General features: G+C 47.7%; 3 protein-coding genes across 4 annotated transcripts in view; all 3 read right to left on the reverse strand.

The window, feature by feature from the left end:
- The window catches only part of myo5b (myosin VB), a 30,819-nt gene extending 28,241 nt beyond the window's left edge, over positions 1-2,578 (reverse strand). The window contains exon 1 of the mRNA XM_070988972.1: positions 2,362-2,578. Within this exon, the coding sequence (XP_070845073.1) occupies positions 2,362-2,388 (27 nt within the window). The 5' untranslated portion in view covers positions 2,389-2,578. The remainder of the gene's footprint in view (positions 1-2,361) is intronic.
- A 5,089-nt stretch (positions 2,579-7,667) lies between these two features.
- Positions 7,668-12,212, reverse strand: cfap53 (cilia and flagella associated protein 53). Of its 2 annotated transcripts, XM_070989322.1 has the most exons (8): positions 12,029-12,212; positions 11,444-11,673; positions 10,788-10,961; positions 9,561-9,864; positions 9,094-9,312; positions 8,621-8,837; positions 8,056-8,158; positions 7,668-7,981 (listed from the first exon to the last, which is right to left on the reverse strand). In XM_070989322.1, exons 1-8 carry the CDS (start codon positions 12,083-12,085, stop codon positions 7,735-7,737), a joined length of 1,551 nt encoding a protein of 516 aa, XP_070845423.1. In that variant the 5' UTR covers positions 12,086-12,212; the 3' UTR covers positions 7,668-7,734. The 2 variants fall into 2 exon arrangements, with proteins under 2 accessions (XP_070845423.1, XP_070845424.1); XM_070989323.1 differs by lacking the exons at positions 9,094-9,312; positions 12,029-12,212 and having other exon boundaries at positions 7,674-7,981; positions 11,444-11,668.
- Positions 12,213-13,515: 1,303 nt separating this feature from the next.
- LOC139348805 (uncharacterized) lies at positions 13,516-17,397 on the reverse strand. Its single transcript, XM_070989151.1, has 2 exons — positions 15,825-17,397; positions 13,516-15,057 (listed from the first exon to the last, which is right to left on the reverse strand). Exons 1-2 carry the CDS (start codon positions 17,387-17,389, stop codon positions 13,581-13,583), a joined length of 3,042 nt encoding a protein of 1,013 aa, XP_070845252.1. The 5' UTR covers positions 17,390-17,397; the 3' UTR covers positions 13,516-13,580.
- Positions 17,398-19,238: the final 1,841 nt, after the last annotated feature.

A 19,238-nucleotide genomic window follows, 5' to 3' on the forward strand; every position in this document is an offset into this window, starting at 1 on the left:
TCAGTTCAACAGTTCGATGAATTTTCCATCGATCAGCTGATCAGCTGATCGATCACTCTGCAGAATCTTCATATGGTTTGATCTGATATCTTCAGTTAAAGATCAATAAAGTCCGAGCGGGGCTTCAGCTTCATGAGGAGGTCAGACTAACAGCAGGCGGCTGGGGGGGGGTGACGGGGGGGTCCACCCCCAGGTCAATATGTCGACTCATTGATCCTCTCTGTGTGTCTGTGGCGCTGAAGTACAGACGGTCAGTATCATGTTGGATCTATAAAACTCTCTGTGTGCTGCAAATACTGCATTTGATACTGCTGCTGTAGTACTCCTGTAGTATTACTGCAGTACTTCTAACCATAACAGAATAAAGGACGCACAGCTGAGGACGAATGTCTGTCTGTCCACGTGAATCTGTCCACCCACCGACTGAACGTTCAGTCTGAGGACAGTCGTGTCTTTACGTCTCTTCGCCTTCGAGGTTTTATTTCCTGCTGAAACGCAGTAAAACGCACTTGAATAAAAACACGACGCGGCTAAAAGCACACGATTAAACAGACTGATCAGAGCTGATCCATCACTGATCAATCTCAATCAATCACGTCCGTCACAGTTTGTCCTGGTCCTGTCCAATCAGCAGATCAGAAGCCGAACACTTTCAGTTTGTGGTCACTGAGACGATGAAAGCAACTTCCTGCCAATCGACCGATCAATTAATCACTTCAGCTCTCTTCCTCATCTATCAGTGCGGACCCTGATCCGGCCAATCAGATCACAGCATCCATAAGACAGATCTGTGCTGTCAAGCAGAGACTGAGGACGCGTTTGATAAAGACGAGTCCTGGACGACACTTTACGTTCTTCTGCATTCTGGATGTCCCTGTGGACAGGAGGACAGAACTCGAACCTAAACGAGGGTCTACGTCTGTCACATGGACACGTTCACGTGGGACAAGTCCAACACGGACCTGAAAACTGGTGCTGCAGACCGGATCCACAACAGGCCGGAACACCAGCGACCTCGTTCATGACCGAAAAGAATCAGTCGAACAGCTCAGAGTCTACGAAGAGGAAGGCTACGGAAGCCCAGAGGAGCCAAAACAAAGCCGGCTTTCTTTTTCCGTTTTTATGTGTTCGACATGAACGCGTTCACTGATTCTCTGACGTGTTTCACTTTACAGGAATCTAACAGAGAAACTTTTATTTAAAGTATTTATTCATGGAAACAGAAATGACAGATAACGCGCCACATGGTGATGCGTATCGTTAGCTAAACGTGAAACGCGACGCGTCTGACCGACCTGATGGACGACACTGAGCGCTTCCATCAGGCGTGTTGCACCGTTTCCACCATTACCCGACTCGGCTCCTCCTGACCGCAGATAGTTAGCGAGACTTCTTTTCCAGCGTTTTTCAGTAAATTTCTTGAATTTTTCATCATTAAGAACGACAACTTTTGGTAGCTGATAAAAGTTCCTCGTGGTTTCTCTTTTTGATCGATTCGAGCGACCGTCAACGACTAAAAACATCGCCATTTGAGTGTGTTTCAGTGCTTCCTATGCAGAACATCACTTCCTGCCCTCCATCTGCACCTCACCACACAACAAACGAGTGACATGACGTCATCTGCAAACAACCTGTTAGTCCAAAAACACTGGGTCCTACGTTTCCCATAATGCACCTGGACTTTGTCTTTCATCAACTCAAACAGCCTGACACAAACAGTCCTCCGTGATATCAAAGCTGAGATGAGTAAAAAGCTCCATCATGTGACGTTACTGCTGTTAGCCAGTTAGCACGCTGACGCTAAGACATGAGAAACTCTGATTTCAGCCAAACAATCAGGAAACGTTCCTCCCGCGAGGTCAACCTAACGACTCGTGCACCTGTCCGCTCATTGCAGTGTTGAACTGCCTTCAGAAATATGTAAATTTAAAGTATGTTGTCGTTTGTAACAAAAAGTCTGAGGACATGATTTGTCAGATGAACTCTTCGTAGTTTTCTGGCACATTCGGCATACAAGTAATCCGCTGCACACCTATAAGTTTGATCATATTTAAACTTTTGGTCGCTGTCAACGGACGACGGCACTGCCTGAAGACGTTACTACGAACAGGTGTCTCCACACAAAGTTTAACTAAAACATCATGGAGTTTGGTTCATGTCGAGCTGAGCCGGCGGAGCTGAAGCTTTATGGGAGAACACGGCTGTTCGTACAAACAAGGATTTGTTCAACAGAGCTCTGGATGAAGTTTGTATGACAGCCTTCACCGACTGAACTGACCAGCCTGGCAGCAGGAAACAGGTCCAGGCTTCTCTGGCAGTATCGAGTATGACGTCGGTGTGTTTCACAGGTAAATGACTCACCTTTGTGTACAGCTCGTTCACAGACATCGTGCTCCCTCCCTGAACGGACAAACTACGACGGTCGAGTCGTTGCTCCCATTAAGAAACCGCTGCCGTCCTGTTGGGAACTTTGCTCCTGTGAACCAGTCGGACCGCTGTAGTCCGCACGCCCCGGTGCGGGCAGGTGTCCCGGCGGAGTTTCGGTCAGTCTGTTCGGAAGGACTCGCCGCGCGGCGGGTGTTTCCGCCGCTCGGGCGACGTTCGCGTCGTTTCCGCAGTTACACGCTTTAATTCAGCGCGCGGAAAAACACGCGAAATAATCCGTAAACACAGTCCGAGGCCAAAACACACACGACACGGGACTACTTCCTGACACACACACACACACACACACACACACACACACACACACACACACACACACACACACACACACACACACAGCCCCGGCTGGATCGCCACAGTACTACAACACACACTGCTGGTTCTCAACGTGAGGGTCCGGACCCCACAAACGGTCCCCGGATACGTCATTTCATGACTGATGGAGCAGTCAGTCCAGAACCACCAGAGGACACGTCTGGTACTCCATCAGACATTAAACAGCAGGAGTACTGCGTTTCATTTTAGAAATACTTCTTCACTGAAGTGAATATGTTTATCAGTGATGTGATGTTCAGAGTCAGACCACCTCAGACCAGGACAGACCCCCTCAGACCCAGACAGACCAGAGCAGACCACCTCAGACCAGGACAGACCCCCTCAGACCAGGACAGACCCCCTCAGACCAGGACAGACCACCTCAGACCAGAGCAGACCACCTCAGACCAGAGCAGACCACCTCAGACCAGGACAGACCAGTCCGCTGTCGGTGAGTGATCGGAGTATTACTCTGTCGTACTCATGTGGAAGCAGTACTTTTCTGTTGTGAGACACCTGTGATGTCTTCACGGTTTGATGTGAAGTACTTTGTTGTATTGTCTCTTGTCTTTGTGCGTAAATCTGCAGTACAGAATAACTCAGGTACATAGAGTGAAGTAAAAACTGTAGTAATGTGTTGGAGTACAAGTGAAAAGTAATTGAAGGTCAAGGGCCTCAAAAGTGTACTTTAGTGTAGTACTTGAGTAAAAGTACAGAGTAACGTTGCAGTACTGTCCTCCTCCTCCTCTTCGTCCTCATATTTTTACCTTACTGTAAATCACCATAGGGTATATAACACTTGAGCAGTATATTTATTGTCTTCTTGTCCTCTGTCTTCTTGTCCTCTGTCTTCTTGTCCCCTGTCTTCTTGTCCCCTGTCTTCTTGTCCCCTGTCTTCTTGCTGCTGTAACGTGAATTTCACCCATTGTGGGATAAATAAAGTCTATCTTATCTTATCTTATCTTATCTTATCTTATCTTATCTTATCTTATCTTATCTTATCTTATCTTATCTTATCTTATCTTATGTGAACAAACTGTTGATAAATGTACTTGAATAAAACGTGACTGAGTACTACATACTGCTGCTCTGATACTTGTACTGCAGTACATTTCATGTTTTAATACACCAGCTGTCACACTCATGCTGCACAACAAGTACTTATACTTCTAATACCTGAAGTACATTTGACTGTTAATACTTCTGGGTTTTTTAGCAGGACTTTTACTGGTAACATAGTATATTTTGGTATTAGTACTGCAGTACTGCACGTTTGTTCATCAGTGCAGTATTTAATGATCCTCTGGTCAAACTGCTTCAGGCCTCAGGACACATTAAGGAGAGACATCTTATTGCCATGGTGATGTGGACAAGAACATGCTGATATTGAGTGAGTGAGTGTGTGTATGTGTGTGTGTGTGTGTGTGTGTGTGTGTGTGTGTGTGTGTGTGCGTGTGAGTGTCTGTGTGTGTGAGTGTCTGTGTGTGTGTGTGTGTGTGTGTGTGTGAGTGTCTGTATGTGTGTGTGTGTGTGTGTGTGTGTGTGTGTGTGTGTGAGAGTGTGAGTGTGTGTGAGTGTCTGTATGTGTGTGTGTGTGTGTGTGTGTGTGTGTGTGTGTGTGAGTGTCTGTATGTGTGTGTGTGTGTGTGTGAGAGTGTGAGTGTGTGTGAGTGTCTGTGTGTGTGTGTGTGTGTGTGTGTGTGTGTGAGTGTCTGTATGTGTGTGTGTGTGTGTGTGAGAGTGTGAGTGTCTGTGTGTGTGTGTGTGTGTGTGTGTGTGTGTGTGTGTGTGTGTGTGTGTGTGTGTGTGTGTGTGTGTGTGTGTGTGTCCTGACAGTGAACATTGACCCACACAGATTAGTCTTGTCCTGTGTCCTCAGCAGTAAGCAATAAAGACAGATAAACGACCTTTACCTTGGAGTATGGGTAATAATCGCTCGTCATCCTCGGGCCGAGTCAGCAGGTCCTCAGGTGTGCTCAGGTGTGCAGGTAGCTGTCCTCTGAAAACACCTTCCTGAGCGTACGTTCGATCATCTGAGTGTGGGGAGCAGCATATGAGTCCACTCCCAAACCACTCCTTCAGCAGGTATGAGCTGTTTACCTGCACGACTGTGATTGGTCCATCCGGCACAGGCTTTATCACTGAGCCTCTACCATGAAGGCCGCAAAGACACACGTCTGGAAAGAAGTCTGTCTGTCTGTCTGTCTGTCTGTCTGTCTGTCTGTCTGTCTCACTCACTGTCTGTCTGTCTGTCTGTCTGTCTGTCTGTCTCACTCACTGTCTGTCTGTCTGTCTGTCTGTCTGTCTGTCTGTCTGTCTGTCTCACTCACTCACTCTCTGTCTGTCTGTCTGTCTGTCTGTCTGTCTGTCTGTCTGTCTGTCTGTCTGTCTGTCTCACTCACTCACTCTCTGTCTGTCTGTCTGTCTGTCTGTCTGTCTGTCTGTCTGTCTCACTCACTCTCTGTCTGTCTGTCTGTCTGTCTGTCTGTCTGTCTGTCTGTCTGTCTGTCTGTCTGTCTGTCTGTCTGTCTGTCTCACTCACTCACTCACTGTCTGTCTGTCTGTCTGTCTGACTCACTCACTGTCTGTCTGTCTGTCTGTCTGTCTGTCTGTCTGTCTGTCTGTCTGTCTGTCTGTCTCACTCACTCACTGTCTGTCTGTCTGTCTGTCTGTCTGTCTGTCTGTCTGTCTGTCTGTCTGTCTGTCTGTCTGTCTCTTGGCCTGTCTGTCTGTCTGTCTGTCTGTCTGTCTGTCTGTCTGTCTGTCTGTCTGTCTCACTCACTCACTGTCTGTCTGTCTGTCTGTCTGTCTGTCTGTCTGTCTGTCTGTCTGTCTGTCTGTCTGTCTGTCTCACTCACTCTCTGTCTGTCTGTCTGTCTGTCTGTCTGTCTGTCTGTCTGTCTGTCTGTCTGTCTGTCTGTCTCACTCACTCACTCACTCACTCACTCACTCTCTGTCTGTCTGTCTGTCTGTCTGTCTGTCTGTCTGTCTGTCTGTCTGTCTGTCTGTCTGTCTGTCTGTCTGTCTCACTCACTCACTGTCTGTCTGTCTGTCTGTCTGTCTGTCTGTCTCACTCACTCACTGTCTGTCTGTCTGTCTGTCTGTCTGTCTGTCTGTCTCACTCACTCACTGTCTGTCTGTCTGTCTGTCTGTCTGTCTGTCTGTCTGTCTGTCTGTCTGTCTGTCTGTCTGTCTCTTGGCCTGTCTGTCTGTTGGATGACTGTGATGAAGAGTGTCCAGTGTCCTCTGATTGACAACATTCCCATCAGCCTCAGCTGTGCTTTGTGTTTACTGCTGATTAGCATATGTTAGCATGCTAACATGCTAAACTAAGATGTTGAACATGGTAAACTTTACACCTGCTAAACATGTTAGCATTGTTACTGTGAGCATGTTAGCACGGTGACATTAGCATTTAGCTCCAAGCTAGCGTGTGTGTAGAGAGGACCTGAGCCACAGGACGTCCTGTCCACCATGGACACCATGTTTTTTCATGCCATGTGACTGAAATGTTTTTGTAATGTGCGTGAGGACAATAAAGTTGTTATTCAATCTCTGAGTCCTGCTGGAGTTTTGACTTCAGTAACCATGGTGACAAACTCTTCTCTCACCTGAAGTGATGCAGCAGCAACAGCAGCAGAGGCTCATGGGAATTGCAATATTCGGACGGGCCCCTTGAAGAGTGAGTGTCTCGAAGTGGAGGTCAGGACATGAACCAGGTGAGTCCTGAGGTTCTGCCTTCAGTCACCTGCAGGGGATGCTTTGAGGAAAGGTGTGAAACACAGAGTGAGGTCACACCTGTTTGTGTTGTGGAGCTCAGTTTAAATAAAGTTCTGTCCATCATGCGATTGTTTTCACACTTTCTTCTTCTTCTCCTCCTTCTTCTTGGTGATGTCCTCAGGTGAGGACGCGTTCACTTCCTGGTTGTGTTGAGCTGGATTTTGGAGCGTTGAGGTGTTCATGTTATTCTGTCCACCCTGAATCCATGTGTGATGTAACGTGAGGTGTCGGCCGGAGGTGGATGTGGTTTCATGTGTTTGAGCAGACGAACGTCTTCAGCTTCACGTTTCACAACCAAACAGACTTTAGCAACAAGGATCCTCCTCACAGACGCTCATTACCCAACCAGCTGTCTGTCTGCTCACCTGTCTGTTCACCTGTCCACCTGTCTGTCTGTCCACCTGTCTGTCTGTCTGCTCACCTGTCTGTTCACCTGTCCACCTGTCTGTCTGTCCACCTGTCTGTCTGTCTGCTCACCTGTCTGTCTGTCTGTCTGTCTGTTCACCTGTCTGTCTGTCTGTCTGTCTGTCTGTCTCTGTCTGTCTGTCTGTCTGTTCACCTGTCTGTCTGTCTGTCCACCTGTCTGTCTGTCTGTCTGTCTGTCTGTCTGTTCACCTGTCTGTCTGTCTGTCTGTCCACCTGTCTGTCTGTCTGTCTGTCTGTCTGCTCACCTGTCTGTCTGTCTGTCTGTCTGTCTGTCTGTCTGTCTGTCTGTCTGTCTGTCTGTCTGTCTGTCCGTCCATCTGTCTGTTCACCTGAGACACAAAAGACCTAATAGACAAAAAAAAGGACAAAATAAAAAAAGGCCAGGAGGAAGACGTCCACATGCTGCTGCCGGGGGACGATGGCGGAGACTCAGCGGTTACTGAGCGTTGACCAGCTGCTCTCTCCTCGCATTCAACGTGTTTCCCTCTTTGATTCAGTGATTCTTCTTTGAGTGTTGACCTGATGTGATGTCATGTGACCTCATGCTGAACGTGTCATGTGACCTCGTGCTGGACGTGTCATGTGACCTCGTGCTGGACGTGTCATGTGACCTCGTGCTGGACGTGTCATGTGACCTCGTGCTGGACGTGTCATGTGACCTCGTGCTGGATGCAGACTTTGAAAGGAGTGGAGGCGAAGCTCAGCGTGAACACACATCATCTTTATTCACATCGTCTTTTCAGAGTCACGTCTGAGTAAGGAAGCGTTTTAAAGCGTGTTCAGCACATGTGAGGCAGACCTGGACCCCTCTGCTCGTCTGAATGGATGGGGGGCGGTGGTGTGGGACGTGGGTCTGGACAGGATCTCGTCTCTCTTCTGGTTGTACAGCTCCTGCTGGATCAGACCCTGCTGGTACTCCGTCTCAGCCTGAGCTCTCTGCTCAGCGCGGAGCTGCTGCTGCTGCCTCACCTGAGCCCTCAGGTCGGCCTGGTACGCCTCACAGGTCTGCTTCCTCCTGCGGGGACAAACACAGACCAGTTCAGCACCAGCAGAGACCAGTTCAGAGACAGGATGGTGTCCTGGACGTACCGTCTCTTCTCCTCTTCATCCATCAGCTTCATCTCCTCCATTGCTCTGTTCAGCTCGTCTCTCTCTGTGGACACCTCCACCTGTCTCTGCCTGTCCATGTCAACTGAACACACACACACACACACACACACACACACACACACACACACACACACACACACACACACACACACACACAGTCGTTTTAAAACTCCTCAAACAGCTGCTCACTGCAGTTTTATCAGACAAACTGGAGGACATGGGGCGTCCGCTGGGACTGGGACCAAACGGCGGATGAATCCACGTTTGGTGCTGCAGTGTGTGTGTGTGTGTGTGTGTGTGTGTGTGTGTGTGTGTGTGTGTGTGTGTGTGTGTGTGTGTGTGTGAGAGAGAGAGAGTCAGAATAAACTGCAGTGTGTGTGTTCATGTGATGAAGAACAACAGTGATGAGTTTTAATGGAGCTCAGAGGAAGAAGATCAATCAGCTGATCCAAACACTGAACTGTTAGCGGTTAGCAGCTAGCGGTTAGCAGCTAGCATTCACTGTTTGTCTGAACAAACCGAAGTATGATAAAAGTTTTCTTACGTTTGTGTTGGATCTGCAGCCTTCGAGCCTCCATCACCTCCTCCATCAGCCGGGTTCTGGCCTCTCCCTGCAGTCGGCTCTGCTCCTCTCGTTTGGTCCAGACCTCCTTCAGTTTCTCCTCCATCAGCTGCTCCGTCTCCTCCTCCTCCCTCCTCTGTTTCTGCAGCTCTTCGGACAAATACTGCTGATACCTCTGCTGCTGCTCACGCATGTCAGCCTGAGCAACACACACACACACACACACACACACACACACACACACACACACACACACACACACACACGCAGGTGAGCACAGGTAAACACATTCAATGAGTCTCAGCTGGTCTGGAATCAGTGTCTCTGATTGGTCCAGGGAGCACTCTGAGGCCCTCTACAGGACAGTATTAAGAAGTACATTTACTGCATCCTGCTGCTCAGAATCCCTCTTACAGGTAAAGGTGGTGTGAGCTGTGAGCCTCAGGTGCACTTACCTTCCTCTGAGCAGCGTCCTGTTTCTCATCACTTCCCAGTTTGAGCTGCTGCTGCAGGACGTTCATGTCCAGCTGCAGCTCGTCCTGCTGCTCTCTGGCCAGACGCTTCATCTTCAGCCGTAAACCCTCATCCAGCTGCCGGCGTCTGGTCCGCTGATCCCGGAGCTTCTGCTGCTGCTCGAGCTGCTGCTGCACCTGCTGCACCTGCTGCTGCTGCAGCTGCAGCCAACAACAGAGAGGAATACTCAACAAGGACATTTCATCCCCACAAGTGCTTTAAAGGGACATTTAAACACTTTTGAATGTGATGCACTGAAGTGTTAAACACTCTCTTTCTGTCTGTTTGTGACCATTTTTGAAACCAACGTCCCGGCGTGGGGTCAGTAAAGCTGTCTTTGAACAGAGGTTTGGACTTCAGTGCTGCTCGTTCAGCTGTGTTAAATGTCGGCTGTGACACGCGTGCTGACCATGAGCGCCGCCTCCTCCTCCCTCAGCCGTCTGAGCTGCCGTCTCTGCTGCTCCGCTTCCTCCATCTGAGTCCTGATGAAGTCCAGCTGCTGCAGCTTCCTCCGCCGCTGCCTCTGCTCCTTCTGGGCCTCGTGCTCCTCTCTGGCTCTGCGATCCTCCTCCAGCAGCTCCTGGACCACCTTCTCCTCCTGCTTCTGCTGCTGCAGCCGCTCCTGTCGGCTCCTCACCTGAGCTTCTCGCTCCAAACACACCTGCCGCACGGTGCGTCGGCTCTGGAGGGTCCGCAGCTCCTCACACTGCTCCCTGAAAACACGGCCACAGTCAGGTGAGGTGACACAGGCTGGAAACAGACTCTGTGCAGCCACTTCCAGGAAATAAAGGCCGGGTCTCAAATAAAGAGCCGACACTGAAGAACAGCTGAGAACAACAACAGATGACGAGAGGAGCAAGACAACGTTCATGTCCTCAACGACAGAACCACGTCACACTGAGCGCCCCGATGTTAAACGCAGAACGGGTTCTAAAGACAGAACGACAGAACGGGTTCTAAAGACAGAACGACAGAACGGGTTCTAAAGACAGAACGAGTTCTAAAGAGAGAACGATAGAACGAGTTCTAGAGACAGAACGACAGAACAAGTTCTAAAGACAGAACAAGTTCTAAACACAGAAAATGTTCCAAAGACGGAACGAGTTCTAAAGAGAGAACGACAGAACGAGTTCTAAAGACAGAACATGTTCCAAAGACAGAACCTGTTCCAAAGACAGAACGAGTTCTAAAGACAGAACAAGTTCTAAACACAGAAAATGTTCCAAAGACGGAACGAGTTCTAAAGAGAGAACGACAGAACGAGTTCTAAAGACAGAACAAGTTCTAAACACAGAAAATGTTCCAAAGACGGAACGAGTTCTAAAGAGAGAACGACAGAACGAGTTCTAAAGACAGAACATGTTCCAAAGACAGAACGTGTTCCAAAGACAGAACGAGTTCTAAAGACAGAACAAGTTCTAAACACAGAAAATGTTCCAAAGACGGAACGAGTTCTAAAGAGAGAACGACAGAACGAGTTCTAAAGACAGAACATGTTCCAAAGACAGAATAAGTTCTCAAGACAGAACGAGATGTAAACACAGAACGAGTTTCAAAGATAGAACAAAGTCTGTAGATAAAACACGTTCTAAAGGCTAAAGGTAGAACAACTCCAAAAGAAACAAGGTGGGTTTACCTGAACAGCTGTTCCAGCTTCTCTGAGACCAGCTGCTGTCTCTCTGTCTCTCTCTTGTCTCTCAGGACTTTCGCTCGTTCTCTCATCCTCGCCTCTCTCTCCACTGAGGTCTCCATCTTCTCCTCCATCTGCTGCTGGAGCTGCTGCTCCTCCTCCTCCAGCAGCGCACGCAGCCTGGGGAGACGCACAGGTGGAGACGCACAGGTGGAGACGCACAGGTGGAGACGCACAGGTGGAGAAAGACGTGTGCAGACAGACACATGAGGACAGACAGGTGCAGACAGACATGCAGGTACACAGGTATTTGTGTAGTTACAGTATCAACAGTAACAGAACTGATGGTTTGTGTCTCAGGTGAAATCTGATTGGTGGATGAAGTTGACGTTACCTGGTTACTGTGTGTCACTGTGCGTCCACAGTAACCAGGTAACAGAATGTAAACACAGTGAGGAAGAAGCTGCGCTCGTCTTCATCAGTCACACAGACGTCATAAACAGCTGTTTTCTAGTCCATGAAGTAACTACAAAGTAACTGTAACTAAACGTAGTAAAAGTACAACGGTTGCCTGTCAGATGAAGTATAAGTATGAATGAAACCACTCAGGTAAAGTACTTGCGTACACGTACACCTGTCTCAGGTGTGCTGTATGAGCTCACCTGTCTCTCCTGTCCTGGACGTGGACTTCCTGCTGGTTCAGAGCAGACTGGACGCGCCTCTGGACGGCTCGTCTCTGGAAACGACCATCTGAACTCTTCAGCCAGGAGTTCTTGGTGTCCCAGGTCTGCTGGTACCTGCTGAACTCCAGGACCTGGTCTCGGGCGGCGTCCTGTTTCTGCCTGGTCAGGAACAGCTGGTCCATGGGTCTGGACGGCGGGACTTTGGCTCTCTGTTTGACACAGAAACAGTGTGAGTCCCTGGTCCGTCCATCGGGTCTCTGCTGGTCCCATGAGACACGCTCGTGTTCTGATCTGAACCTCATCAGGACCAGAGCCTGGTGAGACCTGCAGAATCCTGATGAGACAGATCAGCTAAGCTCTTCATGACGAACATGCTCGTTTTTTTTTATTCAGTCCAAACTTTAACAACTTTTTTCAACTTTATAATCACAGATGAGAAAGCAAAACAAAATCAAATCTTAATGATTAAACGTTTGTGAGAGTTCACTGTCCCTCTGTCTGTCCCTCTGTCTGTCCGTCGGTCTCTCAGTTTTCTGTCTGTTGTCTGTGTCGTCGGTGACTCACCACAGCCGTCGGTCCTGTGAACTGTCCACACTTCGCTCTTCTTTGACTCAGCAGCATTTTAAAGATTTGATCTGATGAACTTTAACCGTTTTGATGAACTCTAACAGTCACGAGCTGCTGAAAACAACGCAGGAAGGCGTTCGGTTGCCATGGTAACCATCAACACCAGAATGACAGCGCCGCCTGCAGGAGGAGCCGCAGGACACCAGCTGCAGTCCGAACCAGAGCAGAACACGACCCGTGGCCCGGGACGGACCGGGACCGGCGCAGGTTTTCCTCTGGATCATTTCACGCTCACAGCTTCACCCTCTGAATGTCAGTTGGAGTTTCCACCTCATTAAACTACAATACCCATGAGCCTCCGCGCTGCTGCTGAAGAAGAAGAAGAAGAAGAAGAAGAAGAAGAAGAAGAAGAAGAAGAAGAAGAAGAAGGGAACGTGAGCTCACCGGAAATAGGAGAAGGAATGGAGCCGAACGTGGGGCTCTGTGATTGGATGGTTCTCGGTGAAATGCATGCTGGGAGTCGTAGTTGACTTTCAGTCTTTATTTCTGAATTAGTTGTTGATGTTTTCAGAGTTACTGAAATTAAGTTTGTGTGTCACGTTCAGCTGCTGGTCACTGCTGATTTATCTTATCTTATCTTATCTTATCTTATCTTATCTTATCTTATCTTATCTTATCTTATCTTATCTTATCTTATAGACCACACTGAGTCCGTCTCACACCAGAAACTGGTCTGTTTCCACCTCAGACATGTAGTACAGACCTTTGTGCGTGGTTTTCTTTGAGCTGCTTTCTCTCGGAGACACCTGAGAGCTGCACTTTGTCTTAATGGTGTAAATTCAGTGATGCAGTGTCGGCGCCCTCTAGTGGTCAATGCAGAGGAGTGTATCACGTGTTCTTCATGATGCTTCGGTTAAAATGGCGCAGTGTTTGTTTGTTTGTTTCAGTAACAGAGAAACAGAAGAAAGTTCAGGAAGATGCAGATGAAGAAACTTTATTATCACAGAAGAACGACAGGATGTTATTAAGTATCCGAACGAGTCATTAAAAACATTCAAAACGCCAGTGAGCAAATTATTAACAACTTTATGTATTACTCCACCGCTGTCTAAACATGAACCTGTCCTAAATGATCAGTGACAATAATCAATATTGTTATTTCTTCCTTGGTGGTGGCTGAGAGAGTTGATGAAATAAACTGAATCATTCCTCTTTAAATGACGTTTAACTGACTGAATGAAGGCCAAAGACGCTTAAACACACAACAAACAGACAGACGTCTCCAGGAGAAGTCTACCTGAGACCAGGTTTATGACAGAAACCAGGTTTCAGGTGTAAATGATGTCTCAGACGTCAGGTTAGTGGAGGAAGCCGACTGTGAGCTCTGGAGAGGTTTCTGCAGACCAGATCTGCACACTGAAATCTGACAGGAGCTACATTTCTTTTTCTGATTGAGCTCTTAAACGAGTGTCACACTTTTCTTTCGTTACACTTTGAATGAAAATGTTTCATGCAGAGAAAAAACAGAGGACGACGTCGTCCACCTGCTTCACTGTGTCTTGAGCTGACTGACAGCAGCTTTCAGTTTCGTGAACACGAGCTGTAGTCCGGCTCTGGTTCGTACCTCCACTCGACTCTTCATCTCTTCCAGTTTCTCGACCTTCTCTCGGTCTCCTTTCTCCTTCATCTTCTCAATCAGGAAGTCTAAGTAGACGTAAGTGGACAATGGATTAACAGTGAGAGAGATCTGATCCAGCCTGACAACACGCTGGAAGGACTTGTCCAGCAGCTGATCTTTTTCTTTCTGAAGTTCTTCCAAAAGGTTTGACCCACTCTCACTTCCTGCAGAGGTCCCATCTTGTAGGGTCTTCTGGCCTTTCCTTGTCTTCTTCACATACGTCCTGTCTTCTTTCACATGATCTGATAGGGGACACTTTCTGGGACATACAGTGCAGCAGCCACCTTTCATGACCTGGCAGTTTCCTGGACCTGAGGACGCTTTGCATGGGGAGTGGCAGTCCTCCTCACAGACAGGACAGTAAGTCACTGTCTTCACAAAGAAACCCTCGGCGATGAGGATCTTTTCATTGTTCCGCTTCTGCAGAATGTCTCTCTGCTTTGCTTCAATCAGCACGATCCTCTCTTGCAGCTCGAGGACACAGTCTGTCAGCTCAGTTTGCTCACGTCGAATGACCGTCTCCAGCTTTCCTGCTTCAGTTTTGTCCAGGAAGTCTGTGAACTGGCTCATTCCTCTGGTCGTTATTCTAACTGCCTGTTGGAGGGACTCTATGTCCTCTGTCCTGTCAGCATCCTGACAGTTATTATACAAGAAGTAAACAGGCTGATTCTTTTCATCTTTAGCACACTGAATGTTTGCAGACTGGAGGGCTTTCAGAGCATTTTCAGGTCTGCGTCCATCTGAGTGTGTGACGAGGACAACGATGTTCTTCTCCATGTCTTTTCCAAACAGAGACGATACCGAATCAAAGATGTACCTCAGTCGGTCGCTCAGTCGATTCTCAGTGGCTTTCAGCACCAGACCCACTGCATCAATCTCATGAACTCCATAATCTGAGCAGAACAAGTCCAACAACCTTTGAGCTATGGTGATGTCTCCATCAGTCCCTCTGGTATCTCCGAATCCAGGAGTGTCGATGACGGTCAGAGAGTAGGGCAGAGTTTTACCTTCGAAACCAAAGACCTGGTACACGACCACGTCCCATTTCTGACTTCCTGATCGACTCGACTCGTCCTCTACGATCTCAAACCAGACGTTGTCCTCCCAGTCTACTCCCATGGCGTAGTTAACCAGAGCGTTGACCAGAGTCGATTTTCCTTTTTCTGTTTCACCAACAAGTAATATGGTTTTGTTTGTCTTGCTCAGACTTTTTTCACCAAGGGTCATTCTCCTCAGACTTCCAATATTCTCTTTCTTTGGTGTCAGCTGGTAGCGAGTCGGGGATCCTGATTGGATCAGAACACTTTTCGAGATGATGTGCTTGAATCTCAGCGAGGTGCGATCATTCCTGTAGAAGAAATAGATCATTTACATCGTCTTCAACCTTCCCTGCTTCTTACTTTCTTTTCATTGTTAAAAGCTACATGAAAGTGAATCTAATGACACTAAATAAAAGTTGAATTTACCAAAATGTTTCAGCTGTACATTAAATGTGTTGTAACGGCACTGAAGACATCACAGCTAGGCTGAAGGTGCACACAGGGAATTCAAAGGATTTACATACTGCATTCAAAACAATACCAAGTAAACACACTCGATTCTAAATTACAACCGAGACCAATGTGAAAGGGTTTTCCGTGTGATGCGTCACAACATGAGTAAAATTTAATTAAAATAAATGAAATCGTTTCTTCCGCTGCCCTTGAGCAGAGCAGCATGTGGGAGGACATTCTCACATCTCAACATTATAAAAACCAAGTCCAGATCTGGTCGGTCACAGGCTCGTCTCTCAGTCCTGATCCACTTTTACCCATCAGAAACGACCACAGGGACATCTGACCCAAAGCCAGTCGTTGACCTGTGGGTGGAGACAGCTAACCTGAGACTCCACTAGAAGACATCATCTACCATGCAGGACACTGAGGAAGAGGACAGAGAGGGAGGCTGTTCATTAAGACCACTCTGTGTATGGGGTGAGTACCAAACACCATCTCTTGGTACTCACCTGAGCACCTGACGAAAAAGTTACCTGCACCCCTGCTTATAGTCTGCACTGGTGTGTACTGGTACTGGACTGGGTTACACTGGGCAGGTAGATTGATGTTGTTCACTTACTTCATGGCTTCTTTAACAGCTGCTGTTAGTTTGTACTGGAGCGCTGCCAGGACTCCTTCATCCACTCGACTCTTCATGTCCTCCAGCTTCTGCACCTTCTCCACGTCCCCTTTCTCCTTCATCTTCTTAATCAAGAAGTCCAAGTGGACAAAAGTGGACAGTGAATTGATATTCAGGGCAATGTGCTCCAGTGAAACAACATGCTGGAAGGACTCTTCCAGCAGCTGATCTTTTTCTCTCTGAAGTTCTTCCAAATTCCTCTCCAGATGTTCCAGAAGTTTTGTCGTCTCCTCACAGTCGGTTTTACTCTCTTCATACTTCTTTCTCATGTCGTCTATGGTCTTTTGAACTTTTCTCGTCTTGTTCACGTAGATCCAGTTTTCTTTCACATGATGTGATTCAGGACACTTCCTGGTACACACGGTGCAGCAGCCATCCTTCATGACCTCACAGTGTCCTGGACTCCTGATCACTGGGTATCCAGGATATTGACAGTTCTCCTCACAGACAGGACAGCAAACAGGTTCTTTATAAAACAAGCCACACCACCACCACCTCCGTCCACCATGGACAGATTCTTGGACTTTGTAGTCCTCATTAACTTCTTCGATGAAATTCTCATTGTTCTTCATCTCTTGTTCATATTCCCTCATAGCATCCTGAGTCTGTTGGACTTCTTTCTGTTTCAGTCCAGTCATCTCAGTTCTGTCTTGCAGGTTTTGGATGCAGGCCATGAGTCTGATTCGCTCTCTCAGAACATCCACCGTTATCTCCAGCTTTCCTGCTTCAGTTTTGTCCAGGAAGTCTGTGAACTGGCTCATTCCTCTGGTCGTTATTCTAACTGCCTGTTGGAGGGACTCTATGTCCTCTGTCCTGTCAGCATCCTGACAGTTATTATACAAGAAGTAAACAGGCTGATTCTTTTCATCTTTAGCACACTGAATGTTTGCAGACTGGAGGGCTTTCAGAGCATTTTCAGGTCTGCGTCCATCTGAGTGTGTGACGAGGACAACGATGTTCTTCTCCATGTCTTTTCCAAACAGAGACGATACCGAATCAAAGATGTACCTCAGTCGGTCGCTCAGTCGATTCTCAGTGGCTTTCAGCACCAGACCCACTGCATCAATCTCATGAACTCCATAATCTGAGCAGAACAAGTCCAACAACCTTTGAGCTACGGTGATGTCTCCATCAGTCCCTCTGGTATCTCCGAATCCAGGAGTGTCGATGACGGTCAGAGAGTAGGGCAGAGTTTTACCTTCGAAACCAAAGACCTGGTACACGACCACGTCCCATTTCTGACTTCCTGATCGACTCGACTCGTCCTCTACGATCTCAAACCAGACGTTGTCCTCCCAGTCCACTCCCATGGCGTAGTTAACCAGAGCGTTGACCAGAGTCGATTTTCCTGTTCCTGTTTCACCAACAAGTAATATGGTTTTGTTTGTCTTGTTAGGACTTTTTTCACTGAGGGTCATTCTCCTCAGACTTCCAATATTCTCTTTCTTTGTCACCAGCTGGTAGCGAGTCGGGGATCCTGATTGGATCAGAACTTTGGAGGCCATGTTTGAGGTGTTCCTGTAGAAAAGTAAAGACACAAGTTCAAACACTACTGAACACAGAACAAACCAGATGAAGCTGCTCTTCTTGCTGGGGTCTTTAATAAATGCCTCTTCAAGTCGTTTAGTGTCTTTATATTATGAATCCTGCATTATGATGAAGAGGCAGGTTTAAATTCTGCTGAAGAGGAGCTGAACCAGACGTACCTGATCGATTTCTTTTCTGAACCTAATCTTAACCTGACTTTAACCTCAGTCTTCACACTAAAATTTAATAATTTACATTGTGGGGACCTGCATTGTGTTCCCACAATGTGTCAACAGATTTATGGCCCCCCACCTGCATTATGAGGTCCCTCACTCTGATGGTTCACCTGCGTTATGAGGTCCCTGACTCTGACAGTCTACCTGCATTATGAGGTCCCTCACTCGGATGGTCAGTTTACAGCTTCTACCTGCGTCCTATTAGGTTTCATTAAAAATGTCTCACCTGTAAATGGTTTATATGATCACACCAGTCGGACATTTTCTGTCTTAACTCTTCCGTCATGTTGTAATTGTCGTAATGAGATGCAGCATTGCGATGCACTGCAGGAGACACTGACAGCCTCCACCTCTTTGTAGGTGGAGGGAAGTTTTTACTCACGTTGTGATGAAATCGGCCTCATGGGACCTTGAGGACGGAGCAGCTCGTTAAAAACTGGTCTGTCCTGCCAGCTGTGATTAGATTCTGCATTAAGAGACTGAAGACTGAGAACACCCTGCAGGCTGTGGCCCCTCCCACACAGAGGAACACGGAAGTGAGTGTGGGGGGGGTCATGGCTCTGTGCTTAGCCTGCTCACACTAGGACAGCAGTTCACTATAAGATGAACGTCTCACCTTCAAAGTGTCCTTCTTCTTGTGATTTAAAAAAAAAAAAAGCAACAGTGAAAGTTTAGATTTTAACGAGAAACACAGCTGGAGGCATCAAAGCGTCTCAAAGTTTTCAGAAGACGTCAAGTTCAACACAGAAAAGTCATCCAATCAGATCAGAGCTGTTTGTCTCTGTAGACTGTCGCCACAAAAAAACAATCTCTGTCCGTCCACTTGAAGCCAACATCCAACAACTGAATCAGCAAAACAAGAGAAAAACACAGACCTTTATAGAAAATGATGCCAATGATCAGACTCTGAATGAATGAATGAATCATGAATTCATTCATTCAACCTTCAGTCTTCACTTACATCAAAGACATCTCTCTGTCCATCCCTGCTGTGAACAGGTGAAAGCAGCCGGTTCATCCTACCTGTGTCGGCTCCCTGCAGCTCTCCGGTGCCGAGCAGAGGCTGAGGTTTATATGGCTCACAGGGAGGATGCTGTGGTCACATGATTTCACAGAAACACTCTCCCAGACAAAAAGCTGAGTCATGACTGGAGTGAAAGGAAAAGTGGACTTTGCCGAACAGTCAGGAAACCAGACTCAGGCAGAAAGTGAGGAGCTGCCGATCCTTTCTAGCACAAACTCACCTGAAAACACCTCACTGATTAGTGTAAAGATGCAGATTCTGACTCGTTTCAGGTGCATTGGGACGCGACGCCGAAACAAACCTTTTCCAGACTCTGAGCTCGGCTGGAGTCCAGGTCTGACCATGACCACGTGCTTCATCCTCTGACTCATCATCAGTGGCCATCACCTCCACCCAGACCTCCATCCTGCAGCCGCCCCCATGTTCCACCAGGCCGTCACAGCCAGGCATCCAGCAGCAAAGACATCAGCTGGTCAAACGTCCTTCAAGGTAAAGACGTAAGAATGAGACGTTTCTTCAGATCTGTCGGCGCCCCCCTTTAATGAGGAGACACTTCCTCTGGATCAC

The sequence above is a fragment of the Chaetodon trifascialis genome, chromosome 20, assembly GCF_039877785.1.
Source record: "Chaetodon trifascialis isolate fChaTrf1 chromosome 20, fChaTrf1.hap1, whole genome shotgun sequence".
In the NCBI taxonomy this organism is placed as follows: domain Eukaryota; kingdom Metazoa; phylum Chordata; class Actinopteri; order Chaetodontiformes; family Chaetodontidae; genus Chaetodon; species Chaetodon trifascialis.

What these genes read in the sequence shown, in the direction of transcription:
- cfap53 (XM_070989322.1), bottom strand. Translation starts at nt 12,085, where the DNA reads ATGCTGCTGAGTCAAAGAAGAGCGAAGTGTGGACAGTTCACAGGACCG. An exon ending in GTCCAGGACAGGAGAGACAG is followed by an intron (nt 10,962 to 11,443) that starts GTGAGCTCATAC and finishes GCGTCTCCCCAG; the next exon opens with GCTGCGTGCGCTGCTGGAGG. An exon ending in GATGAAGAGGAGAAGAGACG is followed by an intron (nt 7,982 to 8,055) that starts GTACGTCCAGGA and finishes TTGTCCCCGCAG; the next exon opens with GAGGAAGCAGACCTGTGAGG.
- LOC139348805 (XM_070989151.1), bottom strand. Translation starts at nt 17,389, where the DNA reads ATGGCCTCCAAAGTTCTGATCCAATCAGGATCCCCGACTCGCTACCAG. An exon ending in GCTGTTAAAGAAGCCATGAA is followed by an intron (nt 15,058 to 15,824) that starts GTAAGTGAACAA and finishes TTTCTTCTACAG; the next exon opens with GAATGATCGCACCTCGCTGA.